Below are 18,521 nucleotides of genomic sequence, written 5' to 3'. Positions count from 1 at the left end.
CCAAAAAAAAAAAAAAAAAAAAAAAATCAAGATCAAAACCAAGTTGAGCCTAACTCAACCATCAATAGAATTCCATATATTCTCGAAATACATTAAAAAAAAAGAAAAAGAAAAAAGATATCATGTTTCCACAGCAAATGAACTGAGAGAGGTTCCATTATTAATACCAATGTCTCCTCAACAGAGGAACCAAACCCCCAAGTGGGCAGTTTTGAGAATTGTCATTCAAGCATTATTCCATCGACATTATGATAAACCAACAGGATTTTGAACCTCAGAACATTGCAGTAGCTGCCTAGAAACGTTCAAAAGAAGGAAATGGGGGGCTAAAAAGAGAAGAAAACCCAGAAACTGACTGAAACATCTAGATATGAACCAATTCAGATGATCTGAATTTGACAAAACAAGCACACTCATAAACTCGAGAGGATCTAGTTGTCTTTCGACTCGTTGACGACGATGACGACACGGGAAACAAAAGGAAGTAGCCCCATCAGCTAGAAGGCAGGCAGACTGGAATACCTTTGTGGAAAGGCATTTTTGAAATGATCATAAAGTTTTGCACAGACAATATATACAGCACATTAGCTCTGTCTGCTATATACTAACATTTTTCAACTTTTCAGGTCATCTCTCCAGCAGTTACTTTTGACACAAGTAACTGGTGCAACCATCACAACAACAATCAACTTTCCATGTGAGTGAGTTTGCACTAGTTTCCTTGAGTTTTGCAGCAACTAAAGGTCCATTCAGTCACATCCTATCCATACTTCAACATATGGGAAGAAAATTTGCAGCAAAAGGCATTGATACATGTTTCGAGATAGAGTGAGTGAGACCAAGACGGTGGCATCTCGTTCCAAACCATGAGCTGCTTTCCAAAATTAAACAGCTGGGTGATCTGATCGCCATGTTTTAGTAAATGCTATGAGCTATAAGGAACGGATGTTGCTGGAAGCTTGCGCGATATAGATGATACTTCATGAGTGGCAACAGGCTTATTGGTTAACCGCCGCTTGTAGCGTTTGAGGACGGATGCCAAGTTCTCCTTCCCCTTTGGGAACGCTACATCGCCTACAGCTGTACCAGTTCGGCCCTTTCTGCAAGAGATAGCAATCTCCACATCCTTGACCATATCCAGAAGCATTGCGGCAGTGGTGCATTTTCCCTTGCCAGGTTTTGCAGCAGGAGGCAACATTCCGTTTGCAATTTGTGGGCTTGACCTCTGCTGAAATGCTTGAGGAATTTGAAGGCAGAAGCATGGCGGCATTGGTATACGAGGCTTTGAAAATGCAGGATCAATAATGCCCTGAAAGCGTGTTGCCATTAGAGTTCACAAAATTAGAGTGTCAAAAGCTGAGAAAAATAAAGCATGTTATTGATACAGAAAAATACTCGACGTGTACCTGGAGACGATTTAGTACGTAAGTATATTTTCCCCATAGTTCTGGCCGACTTTCCATAAGTGAGAGATCCAGAATTCGGTGAATGCACCATACACCAAAACTTACAATCAAATCTGATCTCCAAATACAACCCTCCCCACAATGAGATACTGAGGATATAGAAACGTTTGTAGAGTTTGTACCATTCTTCATTCCAGAAACCGACCTCCTATCAGGAGAAAATGAAGGAGATTCTTTCATACGGACCCCCCGATTCATCTCCCCAGCCTCAGCGTCATAAAGAAATTTCTCCCTTGCAGCTACACAATCAATTAGTTCCTCATCAGCACCATCACTTTGCCCAAACAACCACTCTGATCCTTCCAATTTCAGAAGTCTGACAATGCAGTCTCTGAAGGACTGGAGAAGTCTGGCCTCTGAATTCACAACAAAAGAGGCTTCATGACTAATTGAATGCAGCAGCTTCCCAATGCCTCTACTCTCAGAGTTGCTATTTTTATCCATGCCAAATTGCTCAGAAGGCTGTCTAGACCAGAAAGATCCAGAATCCAAAGGAGGATTCATTTGTGGTGATAAAGCACCACGGTAGACATTCGACGGAGAAAGTTCATCAAATGCTAATGGAGCAACTGATCTTGATCCAGAATTTGTGTAGGACACTCCACGAGATGTTATTCTACCAATAGATGATCCATAACCAGTCATATTATCCCACTGAGAACTCTTATCTGATACATGCTGATCCCGGTGAATATCGGGCAAGCTATGGTATTTCTTTGTATTAGATACACTTGACAAATTCTCACCAGTTCCAGAAGGAGAAAGATCATAATATTGCCTCTCGGATTCAGAAGCAGGATTCCTGGATACCGCAAAGTTAGAGAATCCAGGGGAAGGGGCCTGACAAGCACCCAAGCCATTTTGTAACTTTTGACCCATCGCAAATGCAACCGAGTCTCGCAAGCTTGCACCACCAGCACCACCCAAGGTATGATATTTAGAGCCTGATGAATCCAACTGACCATTCAAGTTACCAGAAATTTTGTCCTTGGCCATTCTACTCAGGTAATTAAACTGATAGCCATGAACTGTGGCAGGCTGATAATCCCAACTCTCTGAAGAAGGTAAACTGCGCAAACTAGAATAGCGCTTCACTCCAGAGTCAAAACCATTATGGCTAGATTGATTCATATATGCATCCAAATGCTGGATGTGGTTAGACCACAATGGTTGATGCCCCTTTTGTATCCCATAGGATGATTCTAAACTACTTTGTACCCTGTGACTCTTCGGGGAGTCGTATAGACCTGAAGGAATTGGATCAGATGCTTTGCTTCCAAGAGGTGATGAGAAAGGAAAATCTTTTCCAACAGCATCCAATTTCAGAGAGGAAGTTACGAGTTTCGAATCAATTCCCAGCAACAAATCTAGTTTCTTAACCTTAGCATTTTGAGTGGCCACTCCATGAAAATCATATAATTGTCCCCAAAACTCATCAAGAATTGCAGTTAGTTGGCGCCTTGCAGCACGTCCAAGTCCAGCCAACCTTGAAAGACTACCAGTGCCAGTCCCACCTCCTTCTTCGCTTTTCCCACCGATACTTCTAAAAGATCCAGGACCCTCAGATGTTGAAGATGGTATACTCCCAGAGATCTCTTTCAAGGACTCTTCAGCCTCCCAGTTATCAACTTCATAATCATCCTTCTCCGAACGTAAGTCACCATCCAGTCCAACAGTCTTTTCAATGGGCTCCACTGAGTCAATTTTTAAGACCTTTTTGTCAGCCAATGTTTGATCAGGAACATCATGAGTCACAGCTAAGGACGAGACTATCTCCTCAGTGGATTCAAGTTCATCTGGTACATATTTTAGGGAGCTTTGAGCAACACTAATAGATCGATTCTCACTTTGATTAACTGAACCAAGCATCTGATCAGGTTCCATAATATTTTCAGGCAAACCAAAATCAAACTTTGCAGCAGACAAGTCTGAATGACTTTCTACAGGTTCTGCACTGTATGAACTTTTCCCCAAATCTATGTCTTCTCTCTCTGCAGCTGAATCAGGAATGACCTGTGGTATATCCCATTTCAATACTTGAGTATCTAATTGGGCAATCGTAGTGGCAGACTTTAATGGGGTAGCAGCCAACCATAGCATCAGACAAAACGATGAACAAGCAGTAATAAGAAGAATCACATATGGGATTGACATACCACTCCCCATGCTCCACCTCATATTTAATGCCCAATCACTGTTACCAAATATCATCTCTATAACAAATATAATTTTCAGTCCTAATATTCCAATAAAGATAGCAATTGCAATGAATTCCACGAGCTGCGATGTTTTGAAGGCACCCATTATTGGTCTTGATGAAGCAATACGATAGAGGGGAATCACAGAAGATGGAAGCAATAGAGCAACCATAACCTGAGAAAATATAAGAAGCTGATACATCCCTTCAGCTCCTGAACTCCAGACACAACAAAGTGCTGGAATAATGGCAATGATCCTAATTGTAGCACAATGGAGCCAACCAGGAATATCTAATTTTAAGAAATTAGTCAGGACGAGTTGACCACCGAGACTCCATGTGAGTGCCGTGATTTGATTTGATATAAACAGAACAAGTAAGAAGAGAACATATACCACTGGGCTCCTAAATACCTGCATAATTTGGGGGGAAGTAGGGAATAAGATCAATACTCATCATAGTGTAATACTGTGCTAATGTAGCATGTAAACAAGAAAAAAAAAAATTAGAAAAGAGGAAGGGGGGGCTCTAAAACACCTGCTCCATTAGAGATAATGCATCTGGAAAGGTGTGCAAAGCAAGGCCACTGCTATAGAATACATTTGCAGCTGAGTTCATCAGGACATTATTCACCACATAAATTCCACTGAATATGCAGAAAATGGCAAACAAATGATTATGACACAAAACTTCTTTGGAAACATTTGGCGGACTCTGGTGCTGCTGCAAGAAAATATTGGAAAAGCATTACAAAGGAAATAAAGACGTCCAAATTTATAACATGAAAAATGGAAGTTTTTTCCCTTGCAGAGTAAAAGAGAAATCTAGATGCTTAAAATTAGGAACGAAGGATACAAGTTTTTCACATTCAAGGCACTATTATATCAGCAAACATTTAGAGGAATCTAGATGCTGAAAAATTAGGAACTGTGGAACGTAAGTATGAGTTAGCATGGAGCATATCAGCAAACTTTTCTAGCATGGAGCATTCAATCCCAGAAGTTCGGGTCTAAATGAACTGCCCCGAACGACATCCTAATCTTAAGATATTGGTACGCAAAAAAACATCTCTTTTTGACTGTCCTTGTTCGCTCATACACATTGACTGGGAAAAGTAAGACATTTTGCAGTTTTAAGCTCAAGCAAAGACAGACAAATAGCGAGAGAAGAAATGAGAAGTACCAGCACAATAGAAGAATGGACATAAAAATTGTGAGGCATGACACTTGCTCCGAGAAGACTCATAAGAGTAAAGGCACTTTCCCCATTTAACCGTGTCAGCGTGAGATTCATGGAAAGTGGGATTTCAGGTTGACTGATTAGTACTCCAAGAACCAAAGAGATCAGTATAAACCCCGCCATGCATATATACAGGAACTTCGCCTTGCTATCTTCCTAGAAAATAGAAACGCATTGAGGTAATGAATTACATCAAAGGGAAAATTACAAATGATTGTGATTAAAAGTTTCGCTTACCAGAAGGTCGGCAAAAGGGGGACATAAAGCAGAAGCAACACCCGTCAAAAGAACACAGGTGAAGAGGTCCCATCCAAGCAGAAGATTAAGTCCATGTGAAATGCCCAAGATCTAGTACGTTTGTAAATGCATATTAGTCTTATAATGAAGTTAGTTTCCAAATCCTAAGAGTTAAAACATGATTGAATTAGACCATTCTCCACTAGAAATTTCTCTTATCAAAATTGAATCACGGGTTGGCTTGAATAAGTTAGCAGAAACAAAATAAAATTACCATAGTAAGGTCTAACAGAATCACCGAAGCCTCTGCTTGAATTCCCAGAAATATGCATGTACACTTATCGTACTCCTCGCTGCAAATCTTTGGTGGTATCAACAGAAGAAAACAGGAAAAAAATTATCAATTTCCCATAACATTTAGCAACGAGCAGTCAAGTAATGAAATAAAAAATAACAGAAATCAGCCTATACCATGGCACAGAACAAAATGAAAGAGGCAGAAAGTGAAGGTTAAAACCTAATGTTTCAAACATAACAGATGAGTACAGTTCTTGAGGGTAACCAATATCGGTCAACAGACTGATTTTCAGATAAAAGCTGCTTGGTAGACGCCTAAAACAGTAACATATGTACAAAAGGCAAGGGAGATACACCGCTCATATAACATAGACCACTGATTTAAATACAAGAAAAGAACAATAGATTCACTTCATTGGTAAAAGTACTGAAGCCTTGAAGACACATAAATTATACCTGGGCAAGACCTCTTCCAGTGACCACGCCAATGCTAGCAGAGAGATACTGGCACAAAATAGCAGCAAGATTGAGAAGAAGCACTAACACAAACAGATCAAACCCAAACCGTGCTCCTCCTTCCACAGTTGCAGCCCACTTTCCAGGGTCAACATAACTTATCGAAACCAGAAGTGCAGGTGCAATGAAAGGTATAAATCGAGGAATAGTGCCTGATCCATGAGTTGTATGCAATGACGTAGATTCCATGGTGTAAATGGGGAATTCCCACAAAATAGTCTGATAGATCAGTGTTAAAGCGTGGCTAACAAGTCCAGGAAACTACAGACTTCCTGATAAGCACCAAGATAAAAAATTTACATCACAGCTGTTCGTGTTTCCTACAACTACAACCATTCGCCTCTCTTTCACTGGAAAGTAACAATTTCCACAATAAAAAGTTCCATTCATCGTAAACAACCCCCCTGTTCAATCATATTTTGCAAATATAACATGTTCACCCATGATTGGCCCAATAATATCATTTTAGCACATTTTTTGTCATCAATCCCTCAGTCCTAATATCATAAAAATCCTGGAATCGTGGCTGTGGTTAGCCACTATAGAGTACCCTATCAATTTACTGACAGTTCCAAACAAATAAGAGAGCTCAACCCAGAAAAGAAGAACTTTGATCTGTAATATACTACCCTGCTCAAAAACGAATATTCTACTTTCACCGATAGAACAGATCCTGATACAACAGCCACCTCCTCCAATGCTCACTATGACCTAAATCAATAAAATGATATCCATCAGAATCAAAACAAGATGAAGAGAGAGCTGTAATGCAGAAGAAAATAGTTTTAGTGTTTATGCATTGCATTCGGAAAAACAATAGATGATCGGATTTCAAAATTACAATCATAAAGTAGAAACGCTGAAACTTCGGAATCCAAATTTTGCTATTAACAAAAAATCTGAAATCGTGCATAGTGTCACGGTCATGCTTGTTCAAGGCATGTTGTCCATGGCCACATGCCCGTTACACGCCGAAACCCTTTGCCTTGTACTACTTTACCGCTTTCCTTTACTGCTTTCATGTTGTCCATAGTCACATGCCCATTACACGGCGAAATCATGGCTACACTTGGTAGACATGAAATGCCTCAAAATGTACTATAGGGGGAAGCGACTAGTTGTCAAATTCTCCCTACTCGAAAAGTTATGTACTGTTTAAGCCGTTGTTGTTGCCTTTTTGCTTGCATACTATATAACACCACTCTCAATCTCTCTCTCATTCTTGCTTTCAAAACTCTCTTTACAAAACCTCTCTCCATTCTTTTCTAAAATCTTCTCTTCAAATCAGAGGTTTGAATAAACGTTGCCTGACCATAGGCAATGTGATCCGAAATTGGCTTGCCTCACTCAGTACTGAAAGTGAGTGTCGCACAATCGTCAAATCCGTTGCCAAGAAACGACAATTGTTATCGACGGTTCGTTGAAGGATTCTCAAAGCGCGCAGGTCCCTTGACTGAACTACTAAAGAAGGGAAACAAGTGGAGTTGGACTCCATGTTGTCAAGAAGCCTTCAACAACTTAAAGAACGCTATAATGGAAGGGCCAGTTTTGGGAATTGCCGACGTGACAAAACCCTTCAAAGTCGAAACGGATGCATCAGACTTCGCCCTAGGGGGCGTCCTACTGCAAGAGGGACACCCCATTGCATACAAGAGTCGGAAGCTAAATGAGGCAGAAAGAAGGTATGCAGCATCCAAGAAAAAAATGTTGGCAGTAGTCCACTGTTTACGAGCTTGGAGACAGTACCTCCTCGGAGCTAAGTTTGTAGCCAAGACAGAAAACAGTTCCATTTGTCACTTCTTTGACCAACCCAAGTTGTCGTCGAAACAAGCGCGTTGGCAAGAATGTGTGGCAAAATTCAACTTTCAGTTCGAACACAGGCCAAGTAAAGCAAATCAAGCTGCAAATGCCTTAAGTTGGAAGAGCGAACATGCAGCTTTGTGCATGTTAGCTCATCTACAAGCAAGTAAGCTGAGCGGAACAATACGAGAAAGTATTAAAGAACACCTAGCCAAAGACCCGGCCACCCAGGCCATCATGCAGCTAGCCAGAGAGGGGAAGACTCGCTAGTTTTGGGTCAAGGACAATTTACTCTTCACCAAGGAAAATTGTCTTTACGTTCCCCATTCGGGGAACCTAAGGAGACTCTTACTTAAAGAATGCCACGACACATCTTGGGCGGGCCACAACGGGTGGCAGAGAACCTATGCCCTCCTAAAAAGGGGCACTATTGGCCGAACCTCCGCGACAATGCGACACAGTTTACAAAGACTTGTCGTATCTGCCAACAAAACAAGGTTGAGCGAAACAAAATTGCGAAACTACTAGAACCTTTACCGGTCACTTCCCGATCGTGGGAAAGTGTTTCTCTAGATTTTATCACACACCTCCCCAAGGTAGGAGAAATGGAGTCCATCTTGGTCATCGTCGACAGGTTCTCTAAATATGCCACATTCATCCCACCTCCCAAGTCATGCTCTGCTGAAGCGACCGCACAACTATTCTTTCGACACGTAATCAAGTTGTGGGGCATTCCCACTAGCATTATCAGTGATCGTGATCCGAGATTCATAGGGACCTTTTGGACCGAGTTGTTCAAGCTATTGGGTCGATAAACGTCTCTTCGAGTTATCACCCCCAAACTGACGAACAAACTGAAAGGATCAACGGTATGCTTGAGGAGTTCTTACGTTATTTCATCGATGCACGACAGAAGAACTGGGTACAAATGCTTGATGTTGCTCAGTTTAGCTTCAATTGCCAACAAAGCTCGTCGACAAGAAAAACCCCTCTTGAAATAGTATGTGGTAGACAACCAGTTATGCCCCATGTTATTGACCACCCCTATGCTGGGAGAAGCCCTCAAGCGTACAACTTCACCAAAGAGTGGAAGCAAACCTCTAAAATAGCACGAGTGTACTTGGAGAAAGCCTCACGAAGAACGAAGAATGAAGAAGTGGGCAGACCAAAAACAAAGATCATTAGAGTTTCAGGCTGGTGACCAAGTTATGATCAGGCTGAGATCAGAACAATTTAGATTCCGTGGGAATCGGGACCATCGACTAGTGCGAAAGTATGAGGGACCAATTGAAGTCATTGAGAAAGTCGGAAGGACTTCATATCGTCTCCAACTACCTACATGGATGAGAATTTACCCCGTCATCCATGTAAGTAACCTAAAACCGTATCATCCAGACCACGACGACCATCAACGCAGCCAAGTGACACGACCCACAGTGATGATGAAGGACTCGAGTAAAAAGGAAGTAGAAGAGATTTTAGCCAAGTGAACCCATCGCATTGGCAAACTAAAGCACAACTTACAGGAATTTTTAGTTAAGTGGAAAGGACTACCAGAAGAAGAAATCAGCTGGGAACGTGCCGACGACCTGAAGACAGCCGCACCTCAAATTGCTGAGATTGAAGAAATGAGATGGTTGACAGGGACGTCAACCAATTAACTGGGGGAGGATGCCACGATCATGCTTGTCTAAGGCGTGTTGCCCATGGCCGCATGCCTATTACACGCTGAAACCCTTTGCCTTGTACTACTTTAAGCTTTCATTTACTGCTTTCATGTTGTATTATCTCTTTCATGTTTCCTCTAAAAGTATGGCGTTTCAGCGAAATCATGGTTACGCCTGGTAGACATAAAATGCCTCAAAATGTACTATAGGGAGATGCGACTAGTTGTCAAATTCTCCCTGCCCGAAAAGTTTATACTGTTTAAACCATTGTTGTTGCCTTTTTGCTTGCATGCTATATAACACCATTCTCAATCTCTCTCTCATTCTCGCTTTCAAAACTCTTTTTACAAAACCTCTCTCTCCCATTTTCTAAAATCTACTCTTCAAATGGGGCCCAAGGTTTGCATACACGTTGCCCGACCGTAGACAATGTGATCTGAAGTTGGCTTGACTCACTCAGTGCAGAGAGTGAGTGCCGCACAATCGCCAAATCCGCTACCAAGAAACAGCAATTGTGACATATAGCATGAAATATTTGGGAATCAAGATAGATATTGATTAAACAAACTGAAAAAACCCACATGTATAAGAAAGAGTAATATTCAAGAAAGTCAGTGTAGCAATCTTTAATAAACGCTTGATTTACGGAGGTAAGAGCATTCCAGAAGTATGTTCACAACCATGAGTAATCCTACTAATAAATAAGCCTGCCATAGCCCCAAATCCCCCACACCCTCTTTCTTCCCTGAAGAAAGTCAACAACCATAGCTGCCATTGCAGTCGTAGTAGCTCAATTACTGAAAGCCTAACAATTCAAACCCTAGACAGTCAAAAATCACCAAGGACTTTCATCAAACACAACAAAGGCATGACAAAAATTGCAGTGCACAAATCAAAAACAGCTCAAATAAATCCCAACCCAGTATCCCATAACAAATTCGCCACTAAAAAGGAAGATCAGAATAATAAAATTGAAAAAAACCACGGATCCGATGCAAGTCGAAGATGACAAAGAAGTAAAAAGAAGTAAAAGGGAAGCTTCATTAGCACGGATTTCGAAACATATCATTGACAGCGCTGAAAAGAAACTAAAAAACGAAACAAACCCACACGAAGCTGGAAAAGAAAAGGTAGGGTTTGAAAATTGTTCTTCTTCCTTGTGTTAATCACCTGGTTTCCGTTTCTCGCTTTATTTGAGCCAAATCCCATTCAATCCATGTATTTAGTCTGGATAGTAGATCTCATAGATACTTCAGAAACGCCACAGAGTTAATTGCACAAGCTTTATATAAAGTGAGAGATAGAAAGAACAGAGTTGTTTTGGGGAATGATGAGAGAGAAAGAAAAGGAAAAATATAAGAAAAAAGCAACTGGTGGGGTTTGAAGGTAATCTCGGCGAGAGAGAGTTTGTGTGTGAGAAAGTGCAGAAATCCCACAACAATAAATTAAAACCTTTTTGATTTATAGGCGATGAGAGTTAGAGAGTGGTTTAGGCTCAGCCTCCGCACTCCCCCAATTTTTCTCTCTCCTCTCTCTTCTGTTCTTCTTCTGTTCTTCTTCTTCTTCTTTTCTTCTTCGCTAAACCTCTGTGCTCAACTTATCTGGAAAATTTCTGTTCTTCATCTCTTCCTTTCTTCCATTGGATTTGTGAAGACAGCTCACGGATGATGCTTACTTTTCCTTGTTTCAGCCAACTTTAGGAATGCGTATTATCCCAATAGTACGGTCAACTTCAACCCAAACGACGTGTCGGCACAACAATTATAATTTCTTTCAATTTTTACAGTTTTCGTTTCCTCGATTTTCTCACTTTTATTGTTATTTTTTATTTATTAAATCTCGAGATTCTCCTCCTTAATTTTTCTTTTATTACTTTCATAATTAACTTCCCCTCAATTCCTCAAAATGAATTAAATTATTCTCTTAGTGCCATGGTTCCACACAGCTTTGGACATTTTATTTAGTTTTCTTTTTTCTTTTGATATTATATATATATATATATATATATATATATATATATATATATATATATATATATTTTAATGTTTTCGTCAAATTTTTTAAAAAAATTATAGTTTCTCTACTCGGCGTGAATGTGACATTCAAACCATACTTAGACACTGTCATGGCTACTAGCACGTCCATGAATTTGTTACCTCAATCCATTCTTCAAACATTAGTTAGAGAAGAGAACGAACATTACTTATAAAAGTGTAGAAATCTCTCCTAACAAATACGTTTTAAAACCTTAAGACGAAGCCTAGGAACAAAGTCCAAAAAACATTATCTGCTAGCGGTAAATTTGAATGGTTACAAATGATACAATGGGACGGTGTGCCAGCGAGGACGCTAGCCCCTAAGAAGTGGATTGTGAGATCCTACATCGGTTGAAGAGGAGAACGAAACATTCTTTATAACAGTGTGGAAGTTCTTCCCATGCATTTTAAAAGAAAACTCAAGAGAACAATCTACTAACAGTGGTTTTAGATGTTAATTTGAGAGCGGTAAGAGTGATTATATATAAAGAATGATATGAAGCAGTTAATCTGCAAGAACTCACCTGGTTTTCTTGGGCACTTTGGAAGTACCTGCAAATGAAAACAAATCCCATATGAGTTAAAAATTCTTAAATGGATAAGGAAGTGAGTTGATGTCAGATAGATATCCCTCGCCCAAAAAGTTAGTTCAAGAGATAAGACTTGTCCATACCTATAAGAATCAACGTCCCATGCCTTTTTAAACAACTATAATAAATAGCTCTGCGTTCTGGAGCAGCACAGTTGTAAATGTCAAAGAAAAAGACAAGCACATAGTGTAGAAATCTTCAAATAAGTGCACAAAAACCCCTCAATTTCCACTCCCACCGTATCTAATTCTATAATCTTCGAGCCCTCTCTAGCCATGCGTACTTCAAAAACAGGTTAACGCCCAGAAGTTATTATTATACCTGACGTCTGGGCTTCATTCAGAAGAGCAACAAAAGTTATTACCATACTGGATAGATCGGCTTGTGTAGCTGATGGCATCCATGAAGAAATTATACATTGGGAATTGGGCGTAGGATGGGCGGGTTGGCAGGGTCAAGGTTTTTTCTTGTTGGTTGTGGCATTTCATCAAACACTTGGCGGGCAGAGACCAGAGAAGCTGGGCTGCAACCGCAGAATTGGCGATGACCCACGTCAAGAAACAACACGACCAACTTGCAGTTGCAGATTACCCAAATGCAGCTTTGTTAGGTTCCAAACCGGCCCACATAAAAATCAATCTTTCTTCCCTTAATATATATATATATACAGAATATGAATATAGCATTGTTTTTTTTTTAATTATTTTAAAATTTAAATATTAAATATTCACGAGTCACAGATCATACTAATATCGGTTACAAACGTTAAATATTTTTTACATTAATAAAAATAGGGTAAAGTTGATTATAATTATACTTTTAGGTTGGCCGACTTGATCGCCATAAAAGAAAACAAAATCAACCTAGAAATCCACTAAAGTTTCCGTTTTCAAAAAATTCAATTAAACCAAAATTGGAAATAATCTAACACAACTCAACCCAACATTTATAATTTGGATTGAACGATCAAAATTAGTCATATTTTCAGACCCAACACGTGTTCATAAATAAATTAATTCGATGAATAAGGGAGTTAAACTTGCTTTAAATGGTGAGAATTAAAATGTTTGTTCCGAAGCGAGAAGAGAGCGGTGGGCACCACGAAATTGGCGTTATCTCTTCTCATTCAATGCACAACTTTGCGAATCTCCTAGAAAATTCAACCCCCTAAACACAACCAAGTTTACTACTTCCAAACCGAGCCCCTGGTAAGTTGCAAAACTATGGTCGGGTTTTGATTTAGAGATCTTATTTTATTTTAATTTTAACTAAATTTACTACGTCCAAACCGAGCCCCTGGTAAGTTGCAAAACTATGGTTGGGTTTTGATTAAGAAACCTTATTTTATTTTAATTTCAATTAAATTTACTACTTCCAAACCGAGCCCCTGTGGTAACTTGCAAAACTATGTTCGTGTTTTGATCAAGAAATCTTATTTTATTTTAATTTTTTTTTAAAATAATTATAATTTTCTCGAGCATACATTTAAAAAACAATATCAAATTTCATATATATATATAGGAGTGTAATTAATTAAAATAATATGACCTAGTAAAATTCAAGATTATACCCTAAATTTAGATCATCCTATTTCAAAAGTCAATTTCCAGATCAACATCCACACAAAAACATTTAACAAACTCAAACATGTTGATTGAACTTTAGCCTTACAATAAATAAATACATATAATATTGTCCTCACATTATTTATCATTTAATTAACCATGAATCATATCATATCATGTGCTCTTTAGTATTTTTTTTTAATGCTTAAATATATATTTATTGTACTCCCATTATCTTCTGAAAATACAAGTATTTTTTAAAATATTAGAATTTTCCCTCCATTTTTCTTGGATTGCCATTGCTCCAATAATAAGTAATTATATATATATATATATATATATATATATATATATATATATTGGAGAAGATGCAAATTTATGAAATTTATGGGGTTTTGAAGCAAATATGGTTAATGTTCTTAAAAGGAGTAGTTGGTTCATTGAATCTTTATCTAACAAAAAAACAAGTGTGTTTATAATTAAGAGGACACATGTTGAAGAGTATCATTTAAAATTATTAATATTATGATATTTTTTATAATTATTTATTACTCTATTATATAAATAGATATGTACTTTATATACATAATTAATCCAGCATTATTTAATTCGTACATATGCTAATTTAGACCAAGCTTAATTAGTGAAGCCATTATGGTCTTTAAAAAAAATTATTGAAACAAACCAAATTAGTTGCAAATTGATAAGATTTGGGCAAAAAGATTTATTTATTTATTTATTTTTTTTTTTTGGACAAATCTGGGGTTAATTTGGTTGATGACTAGAACCACTCAAATAAAATTCACAATCCAAACTCGGGTTGTTCTTTTTTCTATATATAATTATTTTTAAAAAATTATACTAGTCTTTAATAACTAAAATCTCATAAATTTCAAATATTAAATCTTTATAAACCACGAATATTCTTAATTTTCATATCGCTCTTAAAAGTAAGATAAGACAGAATTGAGTTGTAACCCAACTAACAAAATGTGAATCTAATCCGAATTTTTTCGTTTATTTTTTAAATTCAATTCAACTCAAACTAAAGAAAAATAAAATTCAACCTAACTCAATCCGAACTGAATTTAAGTTGGATAGTTTAGATTGATTGAATTATTGAGTCATTTAAATACATCTATACAAAAAGTTGACGAATATAATATTTTTAAATTTTCATTACGTACCTTTCAATTCATTTCAAAGTTAATTTTTTAGTTACAAGATAACATATTTAAGAAGTTGAACTATATACACTAAATTCAACATACTAATTAAATCAATTACATATTACATATATAATATTTCAAATATTTAAATACTATATTGGTCAATGCAGCGTCGGTTTTGGTACACTAATATCCGGAATATGAATATCTTTATCCGTACGGAGCAGCTGTTAAGCGGCATGTGTCTTGAGATGCGAAGAAATGGGAATAACCATTTCGGAATAGGAATAGCCCTTTTCCCAAATGTTCGGAATCCCTTTATGGGCCGAAGCCCCTAAAAAGGGCTAATACTGAGAGTCCAGTCCAATCCAGTAGCAGCCCACTTCAAAGCAGACCCAATGCTAAAAATGTGCCATTTTATTTATTTATTTTTAAATATCATAAGATATAAATAATGGATGATTAAATTAATATTTCAAAAAAAGGCTTATCATTCTATTCTCTTATTTAAAATTCTAATGCCAATTCAAAAAATCTAAGTGAACCTGACCTATTAATATTTTGAAAATTATTAATATTATATAACTAGACACAAAATTGAAAGTTTAAATGATATAACTCTCTACACTGATATGATATTGTTTAGTTTGAGCATAAGTTCTCGTGACTTTGTTTTGGACTTCCCAAAATGCCTGACACGAATGGAGATAGTATTTCTTGATTATAAACTCATGATTATTCTTTAGATTAGCGAAGGTGAGACTTTCATCCCCAACCATTTTTTCTGTTAGTTAGCTCCAAAATTTGAAACACCCAGCTGCCCCTTTTGGTTTTGATCCATGAAATGAAAACATGTGAAGCTGTGGCCAACATCCAGCTGCCCATTTATTGAATTTCACAAGGTTTTTAGTGGACGAGAAGCTAAGATGAAAAGAGTGAGAGAAATCAGGCTTTTAGAGTACTAAAAGGTTGAAATTTTTTAAGAAAAAGTTAGGATCTTCACATGATACTCATAAAATAACTTAGTACGACCAAAAAAGGGCCTCCATGGATCACAGTTTCTTCAGCTCATGAAAGCTTAAATGGCCAATAATGGTTAATTTCAAAAATTCTAGTTCGAGTTCGAGTTTGAGTTCTCACGTCCATGGAGATGGGATCAGTCACAGTAAGGTAATATTAATATTATCATTAGTGTTTGAATTCATAGAGTTTGTATAATCTTTGATGGGTCTGGGGATTGACGTGTAGATTCGAAGAGGAAGAGCTTGAAAATGGTGAATCAGAGAGGAGGAGAAAGAGAGGGAGAAGGAAGGATGCGGAGGATGGAATGGTATTAGATCCAAGACTGCCCATATTGAACGCATGGAACAGGATTTTTCTGGTGGCTTGTCTGGTTTCACTATTTGTGGACCCTCTCTTCTTCTTCCTGCCCCTTGTCAACACCGAGGACGTCTGCGTCGAAACCAGCCGAGGGCTCGCCGTGGCGCTGACCGTGGTTCGATCCATGGCGGATGTGTTCTACATAACCCACATAGTGGTGAGGTTTAGGACTGCTTATGTAGCTCCCTCCTCCAGGATCTTTGGAAGAGGGGAGCTCGTCAGTCTCCCTTCTAAGATTGCTGCCAACTATCTTGGTTTCGAGTTTTGGCTTCATTTCGCTGCTGCTTTGCCTCTTCCACAGGTCCCTTTCGTTCTGCTTCTTACGTACCGAAGTTATCAATATAAATCTTCAACAAATATTTCTCATGCATTCTCTCACTTGTTCTTTGTGTTCATCTAGATCGAGTATGTGCATTATTGTGCGATCCTAACAATTGATCCTACGTTAGACCATTTCAAATTTTAATTAATGGTGTGAATGGACAGGCATTCATATGGGCTGCAATCCCAAACATGATGAGGGGTTCAAACATGAGCCCATGGAGTTACTTTGTTCGGTTCTCCATTCTGTTCCAGTACCTGTTGAGGCTGTATCTCATCTTCCCTCTATCTGAACAGATCATTAAGGCCACTGGAGCTCTGATGAAAACGGCATGGGCTGGAGCTGTCTATAACCTAATGCTGTTCATGCTTGCAAGCCACGTAAATAACTTGTTCTTTGTTCTTGTTCTTTGTCCAACATTCTAAGTGGTGGATATATATGTTTAGGTTTTGGGGTCGTGTTGGTACCTTTTATCCATAGGACGACAAATGGAATGCTGGAAAAAGGTTTGCAGCTTGGGGGAGGTGGATTGCGGATATGGGTTCTTTAGTTGTAAGGCTGGCGTGGGAGATCCAAGCAGAGGTGCTTGGTTTGAAGCAACCAATGTTTCAAATCTTTGTCATCCAAGTGCCACCACTTTCTTCCATTTTGGCATCTTTTCTGATTCTTTTGCATCAACTTCTTCCTCCTTTTTCAGTAGGTACTTCTACTGTTTTTGGTGGGGGCTCAGGAATTTAAGGTACCTACTTCCATACCCGATCACTCGTAAAGTTCAGTCCCGAAACTTTGAGATAATCCGTGCTATGTTTTTGCAGCTCTCTAGGACAAAATTTGCTAACAAGTAGCAATGTGGGAGAGATTAATTTCGCCATTGTGATTGCGATTGTGGGCTTGGTTCTTTTCGCTCTTCTTATTGGAAATATGCAAGTAATTACTCTAACCTCTTCTTATAGAGTAAAATTGGTTGGAATTTGAGTAGTTGGGTTTGATAATGATTGTGGGTGGGTGCAGACTTACCTCCAATCGACGACAATGAGGCTAGAAGAGTGGAGGGTGCGGCGGAGAGACACAGAGCAATGGATGCAGCACAGGCAGCTGCCATACGAACTGAAGCAAAGCGTGAGAAAATACGAGCAATTCAGATGGATGGCAACCCATGGGGTAAACGAAGAAGACATCCTCAAAGGCCTTCCTCTGGACCTCCGACGGGACATCAAGCGCCATCTCTGCCTCGATCTCGTCCGCCAGGTTCCCCTGTTCGACGAAATGGAGGAGAGAATGTTGGACGCTATATGCGAAAGGTTGAGACCCTGTTTAAGCACTACCAATACCTGCTTGGTCCGGGAAGGCGACCCAGTCAACGAGATGCTGTTTATAATCCGTGGCCATTTGGATTCCCACACCACGAATGGCGGCCGGACTGGGTTCTTCAATTCGAGCCGTCTCGGGCCGAGTGACTTCTGTGGCGAGGAGCTACTTCCATGGGCGTTGGACCCTGGAGCAGCCGCGGTGCTACCGTCGTCGACTCGCACTGTGAAGGCCGTGACGGAAGTGGAAGGGTTCGCGCTCATTGCGGAGGATTTGAAATTCGTGGCGGCTCAGTTCCGGAGGCTTCACAGTAAGCAGCTTAGGTACACTTTCAGGTTCCACTCGCACCAGTGGCGGACGTGGGCGGCGTGCTTTATACAAGCAGCGTGGTTTAGATATAAGCGGCGGCGGAAGGAGGGGAAGAAGAATAACATTAATGTTGTTAGGAAGTATGCCGACAACTGTAGGAGGGTTGTCGGAGGTGGTGGTGGTGGTGGCAGTAGCCGGTGTTGTGATGGCGGCGAGATGAATGTCGTTCATGGGTCGCTGCAGAAGCCACTTGAACCTGATTTCTCGGTGGAACACAGATGAAGAACAAAAACATTATGCTTTTTTTTTTTAAATGTGTATTTTAATTCGAATTTATATGTGGCTTACGTTCAATCTTGTTCTGATTTTTCTTTTTCCAAAATTTAATATTACAATATAGTTTTTATACTTATAAAAATCTAT

General features: G+C 39.1%; 2 protein-coding genes across 6 annotated transcripts; one reads left to right on the top strand and one right to left on the bottom strand.

Annotated features, from left to right (window-relative positions):
- Window positions 1-125: 125 nt before the first annotated feature.
- On the bottom strand, window positions 126-12,654 carry LOC111433138 (ethylene-insensitive protein 2-like). Of its 5 annotated transcripts, XM_023070089.1 has the most exons (10): window positions 12,367-12,654; window positions 12,129-12,185; window positions 11,980-12,007; window positions 5,893-6,663; window positions 5,414-5,500; window positions 5,140-5,250; window positions 4,846-5,058; window positions 4,201-4,386; window positions 1,407-4,076; window positions 126-1,309 (listed from the first exon to the last, which is right to left on the bottom strand). In XM_023070089.1, the coding sequence occupies exons 4-10, from the start codon at window positions 6,139-6,141 to the stop codon at window positions 926-928; spliced, it is 3,900 nt and encodes a 1,299-aa protein (XP_022925857.1). In that variant the 5' UTR covers window positions 6,142-6,663; window positions 11,980-12,007; window positions 12,129-12,185; window positions 12,367-12,654; the 3' UTR covers window positions 126-925. The 5 variants fall into 5 exon arrangements, with proteins under 5 accessions (XP_022925857.1, XP_022925858.1, XP_022925854.1 ...); XM_023070090.1 differs by lacking the exons at window positions 11,980-12,007; window positions 12,129-12,185; window positions 12,367-12,654 and adding an exon at window positions 10,590-11,182 and having other exon boundaries at window positions 4,201-4,383; XM_023070086.1 differs by lacking the exons at window positions 11,980-12,007; window positions 12,129-12,185; window positions 12,367-12,654 and adding an exon at window positions 10,590-11,181.
- Window positions 12,655-15,842: 3,188 nt separating this feature from the next.
- Window positions 15,843-18,436, top strand: LOC111433003 (protein CNGC15b-like). The gene is made up of 6 exons (XM_023069880.1): window positions 15,843-15,949; window positions 16,028-16,460; window positions 16,646-16,861; window positions 16,928-17,220; window positions 17,297-17,408; window positions 17,493-18,436. The coding sequence occupies exons 1-6, from the start codon at window positions 15,924-15,926 to the stop codon at window positions 18,378-18,380; spliced, it is 1,968 nt and encodes a 655-aa protein (XP_022925648.1). The 5' UTR covers window positions 15,843-15,923; the 3' UTR covers window positions 18,381-18,436.
- Window positions 18,437-18,521: the final 85 nt, after the last annotated feature.

This window comes from Cucurbita moschata, unplaced genomic scaffold (genome assembly GCF_002738365.1).
Source record: "Cucurbita moschata cultivar Rifu unplaced genomic scaffold, Cmos_1.0 Cmo_Scf00041, whole genome shotgun sequence".
Classification (NCBI taxonomy): Eukaryota; Viridiplantae; Streptophyta; class Magnoliopsida; order Cucurbitales; family Cucurbitaceae; genus Cucurbita; species Cucurbita moschata.
The sequence above is the reverse complement of the archived record's forward strand: the minus strand, read 5'-3'. Positions and strand labels throughout refer to the sequence as shown.